Raw genomic sequence first — 19705 nt, forward strand, 5'->3', positions numbered from 1 at the left:
AAAACACCATTAAGGAATCCAAGGCAACAGTATGCAACAATAAAATCAATAGTGATCACACTATACACCAGTGCAGGGTACATCCAGACTCCTTAACGTGCCGCTAAGTGGATGTTCAAAAAAGCATTAATAAAAGCTTCCATGCAGGCGCTGTGCTACAGGGTGGGTAAAAAGATTATATGAATGCAATTGCTGTTCATACGTCAAACAAACATTAAAAAAACATGCATCTGACATAACAAATAACACAAACAAGACTGACAAAAGAGTAGGCCATTACATACAATTTTAAAGGCAAATGATAAGCCTCATGGTCAGCGGAGGGGGTGTGGAAATCTCGTACACCTAGAGAAAAATATATACGAGTTGGTTAATGGGCTCACATGTCTTAATCAAATAGGGTCCATGCCCTATGGTGAACCTTCACGGTTTTGGAGGAGAAGCGAAAAAACGAAGTTGGAGCGAGATTCGTGATCGCCGTCTACATGCGATCGAATATCCCATTAATATACCTGGCTAAAGGCACTACTTTTTCTATATTAAGGCTATTTGTGTAGAAAATCCACAAAGTCGGCACATAATTAATGGTAGCCTTCACTTCGGCGTGAAACTACAATTTCCCTCATATGTTCCTCTGAACGATCAATAATAGGTCTTCAAATATTCCTCAATGGGCTTAATTTTCCCGATCCTTCCCATTCCAACATGGCCACCACAGGAAGGACCTACACGGCCTAGTCCGCCCTTACTTTCCATGCGGAAATGGTACTAGAAATTAGACAGCCGCGCTTGACCAAACAACATGCGGTCCGAGAGGCTGGGCGCTAGTAGGTTTCCCTGAGTGCGGATTTCGACGTACAAGTAAGTGACAAGCCCTGGGGGAAGCCGATCATGCTCACCAATATGACGGCGATCACGAATCTCGCTCCAACTTCGTTTTTTCGCTTCTCCTCCAAAACCGTGAAGGTTCACCATAGGGCATGGACCCTATTTGATTAAGACATGTGAGCCCATTAACCAACTCGTATATATTTTTCTCTAGGTGTACGAGATTTCCACACCCCCTCCGCTGACCATGAGGCTTATCATTTGCCTTTAAAATTGTATGTAATGGCCTACTCTTTTGTCAGTCTTGTTTGTGTTATTTGTTATGTCAGATGCATGTTTTTTTAATGTTTGTTTGACGTATGAACAGCAATTGCATTCATATAATCTTTTTACCCACCCTGTAGCACAGCGCCTGCATGGAAGCTTTTATTAATGCTTTTTTGAACATCCACTTAGCGGCACGTTAAGGAGTCTGGATGTACCCTGCACTGGTGTATAGTGTGATCACTATTGATTTTATTGTTGCATACTGTTGCCTTGGATTCCTTAATGGTGTTTTTTTATCCAACAGATATATCCTGACGTATACTTACGTATGTATTTTAACGCATGCTTATTAGTTGCAGCGTTTCACTCACAATTTTTGTCACCTTATTTAGGTCTTCTAGGAGTGGTTTCTCACACTGGGCTGGTCCCGGTGTGGTCCTGAGGAAGAGCTAGGGGAAGCTCGAAACTAGTTGACTGTATGCTAGGCACACTTACTCATTACAGTTAGGGCCTCTAGCATATTACCCCGTTTTTAATTACTCAGCTAGGAGCAAGAATAAAGTATATTTGGCCCACTAGTTGTTTATTTTAAATCACTTTATCCCACTCCACTTCACAACACTTGCACTACACATAGAACTTGCTTTAAGTGCTCCTACGTAACTTCGCAAGTTGCAGCACGCCTCAGTCCGTAGAGGACTGGGAGGACCCCAATGATGAAGCATGTCACCAAGGGGAAACCCTGGTGAGTGAGGGGACTCAAGAAAGGCACAGTCTTGCCCTTTCTTTTCTTCAGGTGACTAGGGGAAACATATTGTTTTTCCCACACCCCCAGGTTAGGCTCTTTTGACCTGTTCATTCAGGTTCTTTTTGATGCTTGTAAAATGTAACATCTTATTGCGATCAGTTGGCTTTTTGAATAAGGTCGTCACAAGGCCATTGTCAGATGGATAGACCTCCACATCAAGGAATGGGATCTTTGTTTTAGAATAATGTAGCGTGAATTTAATATCTTCAGTACGATTATTGAGCCAACAATGGAATATTTTGAGGTTTTCTTCCGTACCAGTCCAATTAACTCTTAGGAAATTGCCCAGTCCGACTCGCGTTGCAGTTCAGTCACATAGCACTGCCGACATTGATAGGAATCACGCATTGTTTGCAATTAAAGAACCTAGCTCACAATTATTTTCATACGCTTGGAATTTTGTGACATTGTCTTGCTTCTACAATATTGCGCATTTGAAAGTGCCCGTCACTCAAACCGGATTTAATATATCCACAGGTGCAAAAAGATTCTTCCAGTTGACGGATTGAAACGTGACAACGAAACACTTAATTTTCCACTTCCTGATAGTCCGAATTCTAGCACTTACCGGACTAGTGCAAAATGGAGCTACCACATGTCCTCCACACTCACACGAGGTACTTAATTTCAAACTACTTCTAACTCAAGTGCTCTCCTTAGGTTAGTAGGCACCCATTCTGAAAAGCTTGCTTATACTCTTTTTCAGTCGACGTTTGTTTTCTTCGTGAACATCACAAGCAGAGAATATAGACGTGCTACGAATACAACAATCCATGTAAGTTCCTAATGAATGATTGTGAGAATGTCTACTTGAGCACCACTGTTCAAACACGCTTAGGGCTGCCGCATTTCACTTTCTCGTTTGGCTTAGTTCCTTGTTTTCTCTTTTTCTAGAGTCTCATTGAATAAGATCGGCTGATCTTCTACTCTTCACTTGACAGAGGTAATGACGTTTTATCTTAAAGGGTGCTGGTGTGCAAAGCATAGGTTGGTCGTCCCCTTGTCACTGAAACTAGTTTTTTGCTATCCACAGGTCCTGATGAGAGACCCTGAAACTAAGGGGTCTTGAAACGCCTAGACCTTTTGGTGTGATCACAAGAATTTGAATTTGAAAAAGAAAATAATTCTGAGAGATTTGAACTACCAAAACAAATTTCTTTCTGTGGTCTTTTGAAAAAAAATATATTAAGCTGTCTATGTCTTTTTGAGAATCTTATTGACTTGAATGAATGATTAGTGGTACCAGTGTGTTTGGTTTCAGTATGATTGGGTGTCTTGAATGCTTGGAATGAGTTTGTTAATGGTGTGGAATATATTGTACAAAATATGTCATTGATGTGAAGTGTAACTCTCTTTTGAATTTTGCAATACGGAAGGTGTATTAACTATTTTTTTTTTTTTTTTTTTTTTTTTTTTTTTTTTAAAAACCTTTATTTCGATAGATGCACAATACACAGCGTCTGCCTACAACCCCCTCGGGGCCGGCCGCTATGACATTGGAGAACATAGAACAATAATGTCAGGATAAGAAAAGGTTTAATTTTATGGTTTTGTCGAGTACAACGTAGTGTACTTCGAACAGAGTCGAAGCTAATCACTGACCAGGAGAGACATCACCGTTCACGGAGCACCCAGAAGGAAGCGTTATATAGGAAGGCATTGGTAAGGAGACAGGTGGCCACCATCCAGGGACGAAGAGCATACACTATACCACAGAATGATAAAACACAATAAGCTCCTTACTAACACTGAACCCCGACCCCGAAGAAACAAAGAAACATAAAAGAAAAGGAAACCAAAGAGGAAGGGAGAAAGAAAGAGAGAGAGGGCCATAGAGACGAAGAAGACATAGAACACATCCCATCCCCCCACCCTGCATACCAGCGGAAGGCCATGGCCCACCCCCCCCCAATAGGCATGCCTGTCGCCCCAAATGAACCCCAAGTAGGAAAGAGAGTCCGGAGAGTGGGAAATAACCTCCCAGTCTCCGACTCCCAGAGAAGGCAGGAGGAGGAAATGTTACATACTCCCGGTCACCACAGCCCATTAAGCATCCCCCACCCTGAAAATCATCAGCACAACTGAAGAAGCAAGCAAAGCGGCAGGTGGGGAGACTCCATTTCAAATGTGCGAGCAAAGCAGATAATTAGCAGCCTCATCCTAGTCCCCGCCCGCCAATACGTACAGCAAACTAAAGAAAATCGCCCAGCCCCGGCCCGATCCTGAGCGGCCCCACAGATCCACCCCCGCGGTAAACAGTAGCAATTTACACACATGCGGCACAACCGATACATAAGCAAATATTCTAGTCCGGGTCATGCCAGGCGGTCAAGCAGGATCATCAAGGGAGGCAACATCAACCCTGGCCTGAACGCGGAGACCCCACCAAACATGGCCGCCGCTGGGAGTGTACCTCAGGCAGAACAAAGGAGCAAGATGGCCGCTCACGGCAAAGAAGACGCAGAGGGAGAAGAAGCGAGAGTTCCCAGTCATAGACCATCACCACATCGATAGTGACAAACACAGTTTTCCCCACCGAACGGCACACACTCCGGCGATGTTGAGGCAGACACGGCAACACCCGCAGAGGCAGAGTCTCAGCTTGTAAAGTGGAAGGGAGCTTTGTATCTGCAACTTGATCATTAGACAAACCCTCGACACTGTAACCAGGGAGAGGACGATCCATAGTACCCCCCTGTCGCCAATTTGTATCCGCCTCAAAGGGAATGAGAGGCATTGGGGGGTCAGACAACCGCAGTAGTTCCCTGGATGGCATAGCAGCATCGATCTTCCACTCCAGTTCTCGAGTGCGTTGGCACCATGTCGCCCGCAAGTCCCCCAGGGCTAGAAGGATATCACCATAGGTCAGGTCTGCTCCCTGCTGCAGCATGCCGACTGTATGTAAAGGCGCCACCGGGACACCCTCCAGCTCGACAGCAGGCAGTGAAGCCTGCGTCAGGGACATGGCGGCCTCCGCCTCTCCGGCGAAGCAGACCGGCGCCGACACCATTTCCGCCGCCAGCCCACCTCGGAGGGGTGAGGGCGACTCCATAGGACGGAGGAACAATAGTGAGGGCAAGAGGAGTTGCTGCTCGCTATACGGGGCTCACACGATGGGAGAGCCCTCGGCTGTGTTGCAATGCGGGTGGTGGGCGCTCTCAAACGGTCACCGCTCTGACCGCTGGTAGGAGGACAAAGGAAGATTCGCCAGCCCGGACCCAATCGTACAGGAATTCTCTCCGTCGCGAAGAAGGCTCCGCCAGGCCGCCCACTCCACGTCCGGTCACATTTCCCCCGGCGCCGGTCCAGCCCCAGGTCGTCTCACCGTACGTGATAAGCGGTGTCCGGCGGTGGTGGTCGGGCCAGAATGCGTGGGCAAAGTCCAAAGTCGGCAAACTCTATGAATCCTCGACCAAAAAAGCCGGCGGGAACATCGGAGGAATGCGGGAAGTATCAGCGCATTCGTGGTTACATTTGCTCGCGCCGTAGGCAGGATTAAAGATCAGGATGTCATGTAAACAGCAGACGGGCTGCGGAGCCGGGAGCTCAGACGTCCTGTCCGTCCGTATTAACTATTTTTGATATAATTAAATTTCATGGATTAAATCGACGAAAAGAAAGGTCTCATACGCATTTTGTTGTTTCCCAAAATGTGTCCTCATAAGTTGTTTTGAGGTGTATAATATTTGCAGTACTAGCAAATTTGTTGTTTATTTTTCCTAACGGGTCCAGCTTTACTGCGTCCGGCCCACCTCCAGTCTTGGTTTGGGTTAACAGATGTTGAAGCAAAGGTTTTTGCTTCCCGCCTAGTTGAAGAGCTTGAAGAGTGGGCCACATTGTAAAATATAATCCCCATTTATCAAACAGGCTTTAGGAAAGGTCAGTCAGCAATTATCAATCTGCTGACTCTTACTCTAATGGTTGAAAGAGCAATATACAAAAAGCTGAACTTGTATACCTATTTTGTGGACTTGCAGCTTGGGGTGTTTCCCACACGCCTCTTGATTCAGTAATCCTTCTATATAGTAACACATGGCTTCAGGTGAAGCTGGTAGACGGCACTAGTTTGACTAGGAATTTTAACACCTTCTGCAGCTGGTAACAAGACTGTGTCCTTCCCTTGTGTTTATTTAATCTTTTTATGGGTGATCTTCCACAACACTTGGCATATTTAAGTTCATAACATAAAGTACTCACAAAATGATGGCACTACGTTACTCAGCAATACACCAATAGTCATACAGTGGATAATAGGGTCCTTTGATAAATAAGTATTAGTCAACGGCTCGGAGTTGAATATTTAAAAAACTAAAATTATCATAATAGGGCATTCAGAAGGAAGACCATGTGTTTGGCTTGTCAGGGGAAGTCTATAGAACCTGTGAGGTCATACAAATATCTCGTTATCATTTTCGACAATAGAGTACCATTTAAGGATCATTTTAATAACTTCAGTGCCAAAAAAGGCAACTTCCATCTAAGCTTTTAAGTCCCTGAGAAACAAGCTAAAGTGTCCAAATTACACCCATTTGGTTAAAGTCCTGGAGGCCAAATTGGTCCTTGCACTAGCCTACGGATCAGTCATCTTTCGTGGTTGAGATGCTCCACTATTTAATAAGTTACAAATAAAGGCTTTTAAATCTGTTTTTAAGATACCAAAGAAGACAGGTCATGCTGAAATCCATCTAGAGTTTGGATTACAAAATCAAATCATCGGTGTGAGAAAAGCGGTCTTTTAAAAAAAGTATTCATGTGTTATTAGCATCTGAACCTGATACGCTGGCAAAACTGTGTTGGCAGGAACTTAATTCACAGCACACAAATGTTTGGAGTGCCTATCTCCCTGAGTGCCTTCATACCTTCAAATGCCATTTATTTGCATTTAAATCAACTAACAGAACAAGTTTTAGAATCTTTTTAAACCGAGCAATGAAGAAACTGTCTTTCGAGGTGGACTAAGAGGACCAGACAGGGAAAAAGAATGCTAGGACTACTGGTAATAGTTATAAAAAACTTGAGGCCCAGCCTTACTTGAGGACCGGCTTCTCAGCTTGCATGAAGATCAAGTTGCTATGGTTGCGACTTGGTATAACATCCTTGGTAACGTGCCTACCAAGGTGGATCCAGCAATGGACAGCATATTGCTGTAAACTGTGTGGTTATGAAAGATAATCCTCATTACACATAATTTGTACAAGCCCATGATTATTGCAGGTGCGACGAAACCTGCTAAAACCTTTGTTTTAGTTGCAAAAGTGAAATCTTGCCACGAAGCGGTTAAATTCTGTCTATCAAGCAGGTCAACTTTGGTAACCTGCCTCCACTGATCTGACAAGAAGTTTTAATATCAATTTGACACAACATTTGAAATAACAGCTAATATTACATCATTATCTTAATATTTTTTTTACTGTTTTAGAGTAGGTTATTATGATTTTAAGTAATCAATCAATAAAATTAACTTTACTTACATTTGTTTAGTCATGGACTATTGGTGCAAGAAATGTTCAGGTAAGACGTGGAGCTCTGGGAGGCAATAAATCTTTGCTACTTACCATTGGTTTGTCTTATTTATGAGAAATGTATATATGTGTTCCACCAAATGTTCACAAATACATAAATATATCCGGGCCAGGTCCACTGATTGTTCGCTATTGGCCATCAAAACCACTTTGAAGCAATGGACTTGGCAGCCGTTTTGATGCACTGGGCAACAAATCCTGAAGTATGCCCTATTGACCATCCAGAGTACATGAAGCAAGGAGCGTGGCAGCCATTTCGAGGTGTTGGGCTATGAAGTAAGAAAGCGCAGCTGGCTTCCAAAAGTACATACACGCTGCTCTATGTGGCAGTCATCCTTGGAGATAAGGCAAAGTCCCATTGATTCGTATGTGATGTGAGGAGCTGCAAAGAATTGTCATTTGTTGCCTCACAGATAGGCACACCAGTACAACGAAGGAAGCAGATCACCACAGAGTAATGCCTGTTTTTACATGTGACCAGCACACAAGCACTACGAAAAGAGCACAGAACCTCTACCTAGAAGATGAGTGTCAGAGGTTTTTTTAGCTTTCCTCTGATGACAGTCACATAATGTTGGGACACGAACATACTGTGACTTTTATAGCTACCTTGGTCCACTTTTGTTGTTATCAGAAGACTAATGTTGTTCTACTGTTAAACTGTTGTGTGCTTAAACATATCTAGAGTACAAACATGCCCACCATTTTTTAGCTATCCCAAGGAACCACCCATTGAATGGGATATGTGGATTGATCTTTTAAAAGCCTATGTAAATACCCTGGAAGAAGGCAAATGTATGTCGCAAAGATAGGTTTGGAGAATGTGAGAAGTTTACCAAGTTGCAGCAAAGCAAATGCAGGAGGGGCATAGGAGAAACGGAAACATGAATTTGTAGCGATACAAACTTTAATGATACAAATTTTATTCTCTATGTCAGAGGTAGGGGGAAGATCATTATGCGGTTGCTTTATGTGCTTTAGCTGTGTTGTGTGATCTTGGGCAAATTAAAAATTAACAGGTACTGCGCCTGACCAAATACTAATGAAAATCAAATCCAAAACAGTCCATCAGAGATTGTGGGCTGCGTCCGATACCACATTGAAAGGTGCATTTCAAGCAGCTAGAGCAGTGCTTAATTTGTAAATAAAATAAATAATATAGTGCCAGGTCTCAAAGCTCGACTCAGAAGCCAGTGGCTACCACTATTATAGGTTGGTGCACTGAATACGTAGTCTTTAATCCACCTAATGCATTTTTAATCCACTACCAGAAACACCTTTCCCCTTTATCTCACTCTTGCAAGATTCTCCCTTTGTGACGGGTTTTTCGTCTTATTTTTCCTCCTTCTTTCCCTTTGTGTATTTTTCCCTTTCTTGCTCTTGGTCAATGTCTGATGAGGAAAAATAAGCGCAGGTCCCCATAAATTAAGCTCTGGCTAGGAGTATCAAGTTGTTCAGAGGTTAAAAGTATTGGAATACGTGCATCGTTAAAAGTGGGGGCCACCTAGAACAAATTAGACAAAAGAAGCGATCTCAGACATGGGAAGGAAAGATAACAGAAAGAAGGGTATTTGTTGTTAATGGTGTGTGATGTGTGCCCCGATTAAGGAAAAGCAAAACATTGTCTGGCCATATATAAAGTATGCAATCAGTGCAAAAAGAAGGGACACTTCGGTATGGTGAGTAAGGATCTGAGTCGACAAGTGAGTTGTACGATTATGAATGTTTAAAATACACGTAGTAACATGTTTGACAATGTTTTTTGAATGAAGAAAGGAGTCAAGGGGAAGTACTAGTACTAGTGAGTGGTGTGAGTGAGTGTAATGGAAGACTCTTGCTCTTATAGGTAATTCCCTGTGTAGAATGTTGCGGCCAGGAAGGAAGCTGGAAGCCTGAACTAAACATCCTGGGAGTTATTCAGGACACAAAATGGATTTCTAGGGTTAGTTTTGGTCACACACATTTAAGGGGCATAGGACGAGTGATAAAGTGTTTCTTGCTGAGCACGTTTGTTTTCTTTGTGTTGAGTGTGAGTGTTTTTATAATGGCCTCATCAAGAGGAATTGGTTTTGGGGCTAACCCCAAAAGCAGAGCCTTTTGTGGAGGATATGTCTAAGGTGTGAGGGAGGTATGAGGTACTGGAGAAGTTTGGTGAAGTGTTTAAACATAAGATCGGGATTTGATAAAATGCGAGACCCGTGAGGCAAAAACTGAGGAATATACCTCTGACTTACAGAGGAACGGTCAAGGAAGTGTTGCATGATTAATGTACCATAGACTTAGTAGAATTGATTGAACTTTTGCATTGGCTACCTCCAGTGATAGTTTCATTTAAAAGTTCATGAGAACTAAGACTATTTGTTGCTCTCCAATGCCTGAATAATGCTATTTGAAAAGACAGCTTTCTGCTACCAAACTTGCAAGAACTGTTTGTGTCGATTCCTGGGGCAACAGTACTTTTCACTATTGATCTAACAAGGGTACATAATCAGTTGGATTTGGACAAAGAATCTAATCATTTAACTGCATTCATCACCCCAAAGGAGATGCAGTTTTGGCTCACTAGTGCCTCAGCTATGTCCCAAAGAGTGATGTACAGCATTTTTGAAGGGGTGATGGTTGCAAGAGCGTTTCAGGGTGACATTTAAGGTTTTGGCAGGAATGCTGAAAATCATGACATGAATTTAGGAAGTGTTTTATCCAGGTTACAAAAATCTGGCCTTACTGTCAAGCAATAAAAATGTAATTTTGGCAGGAGGAATCGATAATGTAAATCAGGCTATCAATGATGCATCTGTACCTGTATTTGGTGCCCAAGAGATTTTTAACAGGTTTATTGCGAACAATTCAAGCAAGATGGAGTATCTGAGGAGGTTACTGAAGAACAAGGCATAGTTTGATTGGGAACTATGTGAGCGTTTGAAGAGAATTAAAAAAGAAAAAGATGACACGCCATGTTTGAAACAATTCCTTATGAGGACGAAGTGTGTTGTGAAGGATGCAAGTGGATATGGGTTTGTTTTTTTAGTTATAAGAGCGTAATTGATTAATTAATTTTTGCTCATGGGTCCTACATGCTACATTCAGCTGGGAAACACTAGTCAGTGACTGAATGAGAACTGATGGAGTGCACATTGGCTTTACAGCACTTTCAGATGTGGAGCATTAAACTTTTATTTAGAACAGATCATAATCCTTAAGTAAGTTCACTGTCACCAGGTGGGGTGCATCAATTACACCATGTTTACCACGGATTGTGTATTTACCGAGTTGCAAGGCGATTGTATCACATAGTAAAATTAAGCAGGAATTGTTGGCGAAGGCTAACATGGTAACTGGTGATAATGTTGTGCTCTCCGCTTGTTTTAGAGGAAGAACTGTGAAGGACGTTTCAGCATGTGAAGCCAAAGAGGAAGAAAAGGGAACATTTCTGATGGCCAGGAATGGATAACAAAATTGATAAGTAGGTGATAAAATGTAGAGTTTGTAGATGCAGTGACAAATCAACCAGTATATCCTGGGGAGTAGCTGGAAGGCCCACAGCAAATTGTGACCACTGAAATAATGGGTCCAGATTCTTTTTTGCCCCAAAACGAATTGTATACCTTGGTGAATGTTAGGAAGTGTCACAACAAAGATAGGTTTCTTGAAAGATATTTTTTTCGTGAGGGCATACCAGAAGAATTAGTTGGAAACTGTCATTCAATTGAAGTCTAAGAAAAGTAACAATGTTTGTACGAAAGTGGTTAAAACTCTCACATGTGGCTTGATACCATCTGGAAACTAATGGATAAGTTGAGTGATTTAATGGTAGTGAACGAATCAATACAGTTGGCATTAACATCTGGTTTATGCTGGAGAAAGACTTTGCAAGCAATGCTATTGTCTTATGGGGTGAGAGCTAATGCAGTGCAGGGTTAATTTACAGTTTTAATTGTTAAGAAGTCAGAAATCAGCTACTAATTTGGTGCCCTGGTGGTTGATTCGTCATAAAGAGAAAAAAATGATTTTGTCAATGATATGGATATGAGGGAGAAGGTGAAACAGTGAGTGGAAAACATGAAACCCTAAATGTGGGACAGTTTCAGAAGCAGGGATGGTAAAGTACAAATTGTGAGTGTGGGATAGTGGGTGTGAATTCAGAAACCTGGTAATGTGGTTAAGGGATGTGTTGTTTGTTCCCATCCCAGAGATGTACCGAGTTAATGAAATCTGTAGTAAGAGTCCAGCATGAACATGTATGAACTAGAGTCTCGTTATGCAGAGTGAAGGAAAAAGCATTGGAAGTTTTGTAATGCAGAGTGGAGGAAGGAGCATCTTCTGGGCAGAAGTGCAAAGATGGTATTATGCAGGATAATGTGTTTTTGCATGTTGGTGAAGAAGATATGGGTTAGGAAAAATGTACTGATTTTCAAGAGGGCAGTGGTATGAATCGAGAAGTATGTGCGACTCCTTAGAGTAGACGATGATGTTTCAGCCAGTTCACAAGGAGTAGGTGACAGTACAGCGGATGAAATTATGAATTTAAGGATAGGAAAAAGGATTATATTTTTGGTTAGGATTTATATTTCTCAGTCTTGTTAAGGATAGTTTTTATAGTTGTAATTTTATGAAGGAGGAAGATGTCTGATATGCTGGTAGTCAGTGGCAGGGTGAAGAAATCGATCCAGATAAGAAATGTTGGGTGATTGTGTGGAGGTCTTGTGGCATTTTCTTCCTTCACACAGACAATGTGTGGTGTGTGGTAAAAAGGAAGAGTGCAGTGAGGGAGAATGTAAAATCTGTTCAATGGAACTTCAAGTAGACCCATTAGCAGGGCTAAGCGATCAGGAGTCTGTTGAACTATGTTGAACTACTTGCTGCTCTTTTATGGATATCTTCCCAAATATTATGTGCTTCTGACCCACATCTGGCGCAGAACTTTCATTGCAATTAATAGAGGGCTATACCAGTGGAAACATAGGCTCTGGGTTAAGGGATTGGAGACAGATCACAATGACAGTAGCAGGACACAATGGTAGTCACAGCAGGGAAAACAGTCGGAGTCAGTGATAGACATCGGCCTTAGAATAACATCTAAATCTTTGACCGATAGACTGGTAAAAGGCAGATATTGAACATTTCTACACATTTTTTTTGAGTCTGGGATAAAAACTGAAGAATCTTATTGTAAAGAATAGGTCATATGAGACATAACTAATTGAAATAGGTGGGATTTTAATCCCCACATTGCAGAAGATGTAAAATCATTAGCAAGATGAAAGTACATATTACATGATATTTCCAATGAGAGACTCAAGGTCAGGTCAAATCATTAGCAATAATAAATAAAATAAACAAAGCTGCTGTAGTGGTTTAAGGGATTACCTGATGGATGATAAAAATGGTATACTGAAGTTGCTGCCGCTGTAGAAACGGATGGAGGTAATAGAGAAGATATCGCAGGTGTAGGTCTCTGTTTCGGAATGGTATGATAATTGCGGATTTATAACGCGCTTCACAGTGACGAGGCACATATTTTCCACCAAGGCGAAGGTAGGGATTTTTCCTTATAATTGTTTGAAAACTGGGGAGTGTCTCAAAGACCACAGTAATCGGACCAACTGTTCATAAATAGATAGTAAAATACTGTTAATGTACTTAAAATAATAAATTAATTTCTCTTGCAGCAACAAAGAAATGCATGTTACAAGATTAATAGTTAGATAAATATGGTAAGCCTTAAATAAACTGGATGCCTTAGTGTATTATGACTTGGAAAAATTCCTGGGAGAAATCCAATTAAAGAGCATTAGAAAACAGACACATAGCAAACAGACAAAGAGGACTTCAACTAATATTTATAACTGGGTATTACTACTCAGACATTAACAGTTCATCACCAGCTGAGTCGAACTTTACGTTGGTAACAGTTAACACCCTGATCCTACTGATCAACAGAAGGCAGCTTTAACGTACAAGTACAAAGAGCAGAGTGGAGGACATTTTATTAAATTGCTTCTACATTTTTAAGAATTGTATCCCAAATCTTCTACACATCAGCAATAGATTCATGTTTATTCTTCCAATTTCACTGCTTCACCACGTACACCCTTATTTGTTGCCTTCAGAATAACATGATAAAAGTTCAGAAGATTACCTTATTGTAAATCTTGTGGGAACAATAGTTAGAAGATCAAAGTCACAGCGTAACCCAAAGTTCTTAAGAGAGATGTGGGACTAGTAGAGTCAGGGGAAATTATGAGATCACTGGCTTATAAAAAAAACTAAAGAAAAAAAACTCATGAGTCTGAACTCCCTTAGGATCTTAAAACGGAAGGGATTGGCATTGCTAGAGAAAAATGTTTGGCAACTGGGAATGACCATTCCAGTAGTGAGGGTTGGTAAATTGGCCTGGGGAAGCAGGGGCTGGCTCTAGGCAGGTATAGAAGAACAGCAAAACCATGTGGCAGCAGGGTACTCGGTTTCACTGTGAGATAACTGATAATGCAGACTGAACAATAAGCCAAACAACATTAAACTTCCAATATTAGAAGAGTTAGCCAAGTTTTCTTGAGAATAAGAAACTGACCTTTGCCTTCTGTCACGTAGAAGCCCAAACTGGTTTCAATCAGTGGGTGCATGAAAGGGACAGAGAAACTCCAGGCTGGATTCCAAAACACAGGTGTCAAACTCAATATGATAAAAAAGAAAAACACATAGCAGGATGAGACTTCCTTAACCCTCTTGACTTCCTTCAGCAGAAGGGTAGAGTACTGTAGTATTTTCTGGTTTTGGACATGCGATCGATAGCCTAAAAAGTCAAGCAAGTAACATAGCAATCCCTGCATGTTCCCTGCTTTTGTATGACTCATGAGCCTTCAAATGAACTTTTTGGTGGAATCTGAACACACTGTGCTAAGTAAGAAGTCATCAATGTTAAAGAAAAATTGAACGTGAAGGAAATGGCAACAAGTTACCAGTGGCGTAACACAGGCCCTCGCGGTACGGGGGCCCCCAAGCTCCAGGGGGGCCCCCTCAGTACAGTACTCTGGCCGAGAGCTCCTGTTTGGGTACTTAGGTGGCCCCTCCACATACCTTGCAGGGGGGCCCCCGTAAGTTCCGTTACGCCAGTGCTAGTTACTACTTTGGGAGTTTTGAGCTGCTATGCAAGGAGGACAGAGAGCGTGTTAAGGTATACATGTGTGAAAGAGATTTTATTTATTTAACAAGTTTTATATAGCATGAACAAGATCTATGACGGGATCAGAGCGCTTTACAGATGAGCAGAAAAGAGGAGACCTATAAATCAGACAACAGGGTGGTCAAAAGTACAAGAAGAGAAAATCTCTACACCGGCCTGACAAACAGTCTAAGCAAATACTAGGGTGAGAGACATGAATCCGAGCAGGCATGGAGAATAAAGGAACGAGAATAAACAAAACATATTTCAAAGGCACAGAGGAGGAGCTGAGAGGCACTAATAACAAAGTGAGCACAAAAAGTGCATACAGAGGTAACTCTCTGAAAAACCCAATCAAATACATTAAAAAAGACAGGTAAAAACGGAGAGGAAAGAGTCTGAGTGCTTATTGGGCGAGGGGTTCTAGGGCAGGAATTTGTTCATCAATAGTCGTTTAACTTCCTTTTTGAAAGTTATCGTTGAGGGGGATCGTCCTGATTTCCAGGGAGTTCCAAATTCTCGGGGCAATACCAGAGAAAGCTCGATCGCAAGTTTTCTTTTTATGGTATTTCTGCAGTTACAGCAGAAGGGTACTGGCACATCTAGAGCCATCATATAGTACATGTTTTTGTGCTAGGTATAGCGGGGTGTTGTTATGTAAAGCTTTATGGGTCTTGCAAGCAATTTTTAGTTGTATCCTTGCTTCATAAGAAAGCCAATTTAGGGATTGCAGCTCTGGGGTTATATGGTGGTATCTTTTTGAGCCAGTGAAGAGTCTAGCAGCAGAGTTAAGAGAGGCCCTTAATGAAGCCATCTTCCATCTCGGGAGGCCACAGAGGCTTGTGCTTCCATAGTCCAACTTCGAGATCACCAAAGATTGCACTGTGGATTTGAAATCGTTGGGGGGGGAGGGGGGGGGGGGGGGCTTAAGGGGGTACTTGAAAAGATTTTATTTTCCTTAGGATGCTCGTTTGGAAGTTTGCTCCCTTGGTGGGGGCAGTAATGTCTTTCTGCATGTTCTTGATGGTGAGTGGTATGCAGCTATGAGCTGTTAGCTGATTCATCCATTCACTGATGACAGATGATTGGTTAGGTGGGGCAAATAAAAAGAATTCTGTTTTCAGAGCTTTGAGTTTAAGACGATTTAGAGTCAGCCAGTTTTGGGCTTTCCGTAGAGTGGTGTTGAGGGACTGGGTATCATCCGGGGAGGAGACTTTCAGGTACAGTGGGGTGTCATCAGCATACATGTGATAATGGACATTGGATAGTTTCAAGATTTCAGTTAAAGGCTCCAGGAACAGGTTGAAGAGAGTTGGAGAGTGTGTGGACATTTGTGGAACCCCTAGATTAACTGAGGAGGGATTAGAAAGAGACTGATTAACCTTGAAGCTTCGGGTTCTATTGTTGAGAAAAGATGCGAACCAATTAAGGACGGACTCTGAAAGCCCCATCCTATGTTACAGTGAGTTGAGTAAGCAGTCATGTTTAACTGCATGGAAAGCTGACGATAGGTTGAGGAGGATTAGAAGGCAGGAGTCGTTCTGATCGAGCATTTTGAGAGCATCATCAACAATGTGGGTGATAGCGGATTCTGTGCTATGACCATTACGGAAGCCAGATTGGAATTGGTCAAGTAGTTGGAAACGTTCTATGTGATTACAAAGCTGAACATGGACACACTTCTCCATGAACTTAGCCAAAGTCGGAATGTTAGAGAATTGGCGGAAGTGGTTTAGGTCGGTGTGATCTGCAGTCGGTTTTTTAAAAAAGGGGTAACATGTTCAGCCTTAAGAAAGTCTGGGATAGAGCTTTTAATCAGTGAGGCATGGACAATCTTGGCCCATAGTGGGAGTAGGGATAGCTTTATCTTCTTGAAGAAAATCGATGGTAGAGATATGTCAACACTCTCTTAGAATAACATCTTCACCCCCCCCTACTACTGAGGTACTGTCAGACAGTCGGACTCCTGGTGTGGGAGGAGGGAGAGAGGGTGAGGGAAAGGGAGAGAGAGGAGAGGGGGAAAGAGTACAAATCCTGAGAAATTCAGCTGTTCTAGATAGTGAGCTAACTATAACTCACTCCCCCGCAATGCACTGCTTATGACCTCATAAAAACACCAAGGTGTATTGGTAAATCAGTGGGTGTATGAGTGCCTGTGTGGAGGATTCAGTGGAGTGACTGCCTGTATAAATGATCAATTAGGTGTCTCAGTGAATGTTTGGGCGAGTAACTGGTTGTGTGAATGTCTGTACCAGTCTGTCAGTTGGTGTCTGAGTGGCTGTATGGGTGTGTGAGTGGGTACGTGAGTTTCTGTATGGGTGAGTGATTGGTTGTCGGAGTACCTTTATGGGTGTCTGAGTGTCTGTGTGAGGGGGTGTGACTGCCTTATGGATGAGTGAGTGTGTGTGTCAGTGGCTGCATGGGTTAGTGAGTGCGTGTGTGAGGGGCTCTATGGGTGAGTGATTGAACCGTCACATACTCCCTACGGGAGACTTTGAGTGCATTGAGTCAGAACCTCTATTGGGATTCGGACTGGATGATATTCTGTAATTGCTCTGAGCAAGCGTCAACCTGTATTTGGGACATTTGGCTTAGATTAAAGGCTACAATTGATCATCACGCTGTGACAAAACAGAATTTTATCGTGTGGAGAAGAAATGTAAACTGGACATCGCACTAGGTTGTATGTAAGGATTTAGGTTGGTAGCGGACACGTCACAAGGACTGTCAATCGCTCGTAGTATGCCACCTGCACAGATATCTAGCCTAGATGAAGTTGTGATAACGACGAAACATGTGTTGGCTTATCGTAACGCTCAAGACCAAGTACAACGTTTGAAGACTGGATTCTTAATTATGGAGTGTACCAAAAGGCTGTATATATGTTTATCTAGAACCTTAGTTCTGTTTGTGGATGGAAGGTGGGCATCGCCCCTTGTATGTGCATTGGATTACTTGCTTGCATATATCAAATTGAGTGTTAACTTCTAGGTGTGCACCAGGGAACCCAAAGTCACCCCTTTAAGTTTAATTGGGTGAGTGAGTACATGTATGGCTGTCTCGGTGAGTGAATGCATGAGGCAGTGGTATATGGGTGATTAAGTGGGTATGCGAAAGCAGTATAGGTGAGTGATGGGATATGTGAGTGACTGTATGGGTGAGTGCGTGAATGTGGCTTTATGTGCGAGTGTGCTTGTGTCAGTGACTGCATAGGTGAGTGAGTACATGTTAGTATCTTCATGAGTGAGTGTATATGAGTGAGTAAATGGCTGTGTGTTTGACTGTAAGGGTAAGCGAGTAGTTGTGTGAGTAGCTCTATGGGTGACTGACTCAGTATGTGAGTGGCTGTATGGGTGTATGAGTGGATATGTCAGTTGCTGTATTAGTGAGTGAGTGGGTGTATGAGTGGCTGTATGGGAGAATGAGTGGATATGTGTGTTGATCTATGACTTAGCGAGTGGCTGTCTAAGTACTGATATTGATGTGTGTATGTGTTTGAGAAGGGTAGTGTGGAAGTTGGAGTGGGTGTATGAAAGGTTATATGGGGAGTGAGTGGGTGAGTCAGAGATTCTGTGGATGATGCCATCAGTGATGTCACTGACCATGTCATGAGTGATGTAATATGTGAGGTCATACGCAGTTCATTGCGGGAACATAAGTTCTAGTTAGTTCACTAAATAGAACAGCTCAATTTCACTGGTTTTGTACGAGTGAAACCTGAACCTAACTATAACCTCCCTGTAACCTTTGGGTTTTTCAGTGAATTTCTATGGGCTTTTTTAAAATTCCATTTCGTTACTATAACGTCCCTTTAGCCTTTGCTTTTTTCAGCGAATTTCTAAGTTTATTTTTTATTTCATTTCCTAACTATAATGTCCCTGTAACCTTTAGTTTTTTTTAAGTGAATTTCTATGGATTTTAAGTAGTAGTCACATTTTCAGAGTGGTGGAAAAAAGGGACGGGGCCTGCAATCAGCTCTCAGGAATCCCGCTGTGTAGGACTTACAGATGGAACCAGGCAGGCTTCTTGCCCCCAAGGTCCCTCAGGAGTGAAGTGGACTCCATCCCTCAACTAGTAGTGCACCAGGAGCCGCGTTTGCAGAGAAGTGGAGAAAGGGGGAATGCCTCCGAGACCTCTTAACAATCCCGCTGTGTGAGATTTACTGGATGTAACAAGAGGGGTAGTTTGCCCTCAAGGACTAATATTTAGATAGAGAAATAGAAGAAATACTTATTTCAGTAAATGGTGCTCCAGCAAAGAATCGAAAAAATCTGGCAAGAGTTAGTAGATGTCATAATGCTGCTTTTTTAAACTTTATTAAAGTGTTGAGAAGAATATTTACTCTAGAAAGGTTGATGAAAATGAAATTTGCATGCAGGATGATACCTTACCCTCATGCGGGCAGACAGAAAAAGTGGATCAATCTAGATCAGAAGAAATTTATTAACCCTATAGCATCCCCCCTTTTCATTCTAAAGAAGTCATTGGTGATGCTATTGAATTGTTTAAAATGAAGCAAACAAAAGTCCCTCAAGTATCTGGGAAAAAAGCTTAGAGCCCTGTTGTTTTCTGCAACTGTTTCCCATTGGAGTAAGTGGACACGATGATGACCCCCTCTATACAGATACCAGAAGCTGAATACCGCTCAACATGATTATACTCGGAGAATCAAGATTTCTTCAGTGCATTTCATACACATTTCATCTTCTGTTTGAGAGTGATTTGTTTGCACTTTATGTTGTGAATCATATATTGAAGATAGTTTCATGTAGTTGCTACCAATTAGTAGAACCTGCGCATTGTTTAGACAACATAAACTAAGGGGTTGGTGCCTATTCTGATTCCGTACATGCCCACAGGATATGTTGGCCTATAGACCAGCTAGCTCACAGTGCCACCGTAAGCCCCCTTAATCTATCATGAAGCGAATGGTTTCTGGCAAGCACTGAACAGGATAACCCTGTCCCCTCAGGGATCATAAAAACAGTTCAGAACCTTTCTCTCAGTCATGTGTGCTTACTTATTATCAGAGAAATATACAGAGAATACACAGTGGGACGTTTTCAATAATATTTATTGAACCAACATTATTCTTGTACAAAAGAGGCGTACTGCGAG

The 19705-nt window shown here is 42.2% G+C and overlaps 1 protein-coding gene across 1 annotated transcript in view; it reads right to left on the minus strand.

The window, feature by feature from the left end:
* LOC146801653 (beta-1,4-galactosyltransferase 3-like) overlaps nucleotides 1-19705 on the minus strand; it is a 745947-nt gene that overhangs the window by 388636 nt on the left and 337606 nt on the right. Inside the window, exon 3 of the mRNA XM_085621135.1 lies at nucleotides 12793-13028. Coding sequence (XP_085477261.1) covers nucleotides 12793-13028 — 236 coding nt within the window. The remainder of the gene's footprint in view (nucleotides 1-12792; nucleotides 13029-19705) is intronic.

The sequence above is a fragment of the Triturus cristatus genome, chromosome 8 (assembly GCF_964204655.1).
Source record: "Triturus cristatus chromosome 8, aTriCri1.1, whole genome shotgun sequence".
In the NCBI taxonomy this organism is placed as follows: Eukaryota; Metazoa; Chordata; class Amphibia; order Caudata; family Salamandridae; genus Triturus; species Triturus cristatus.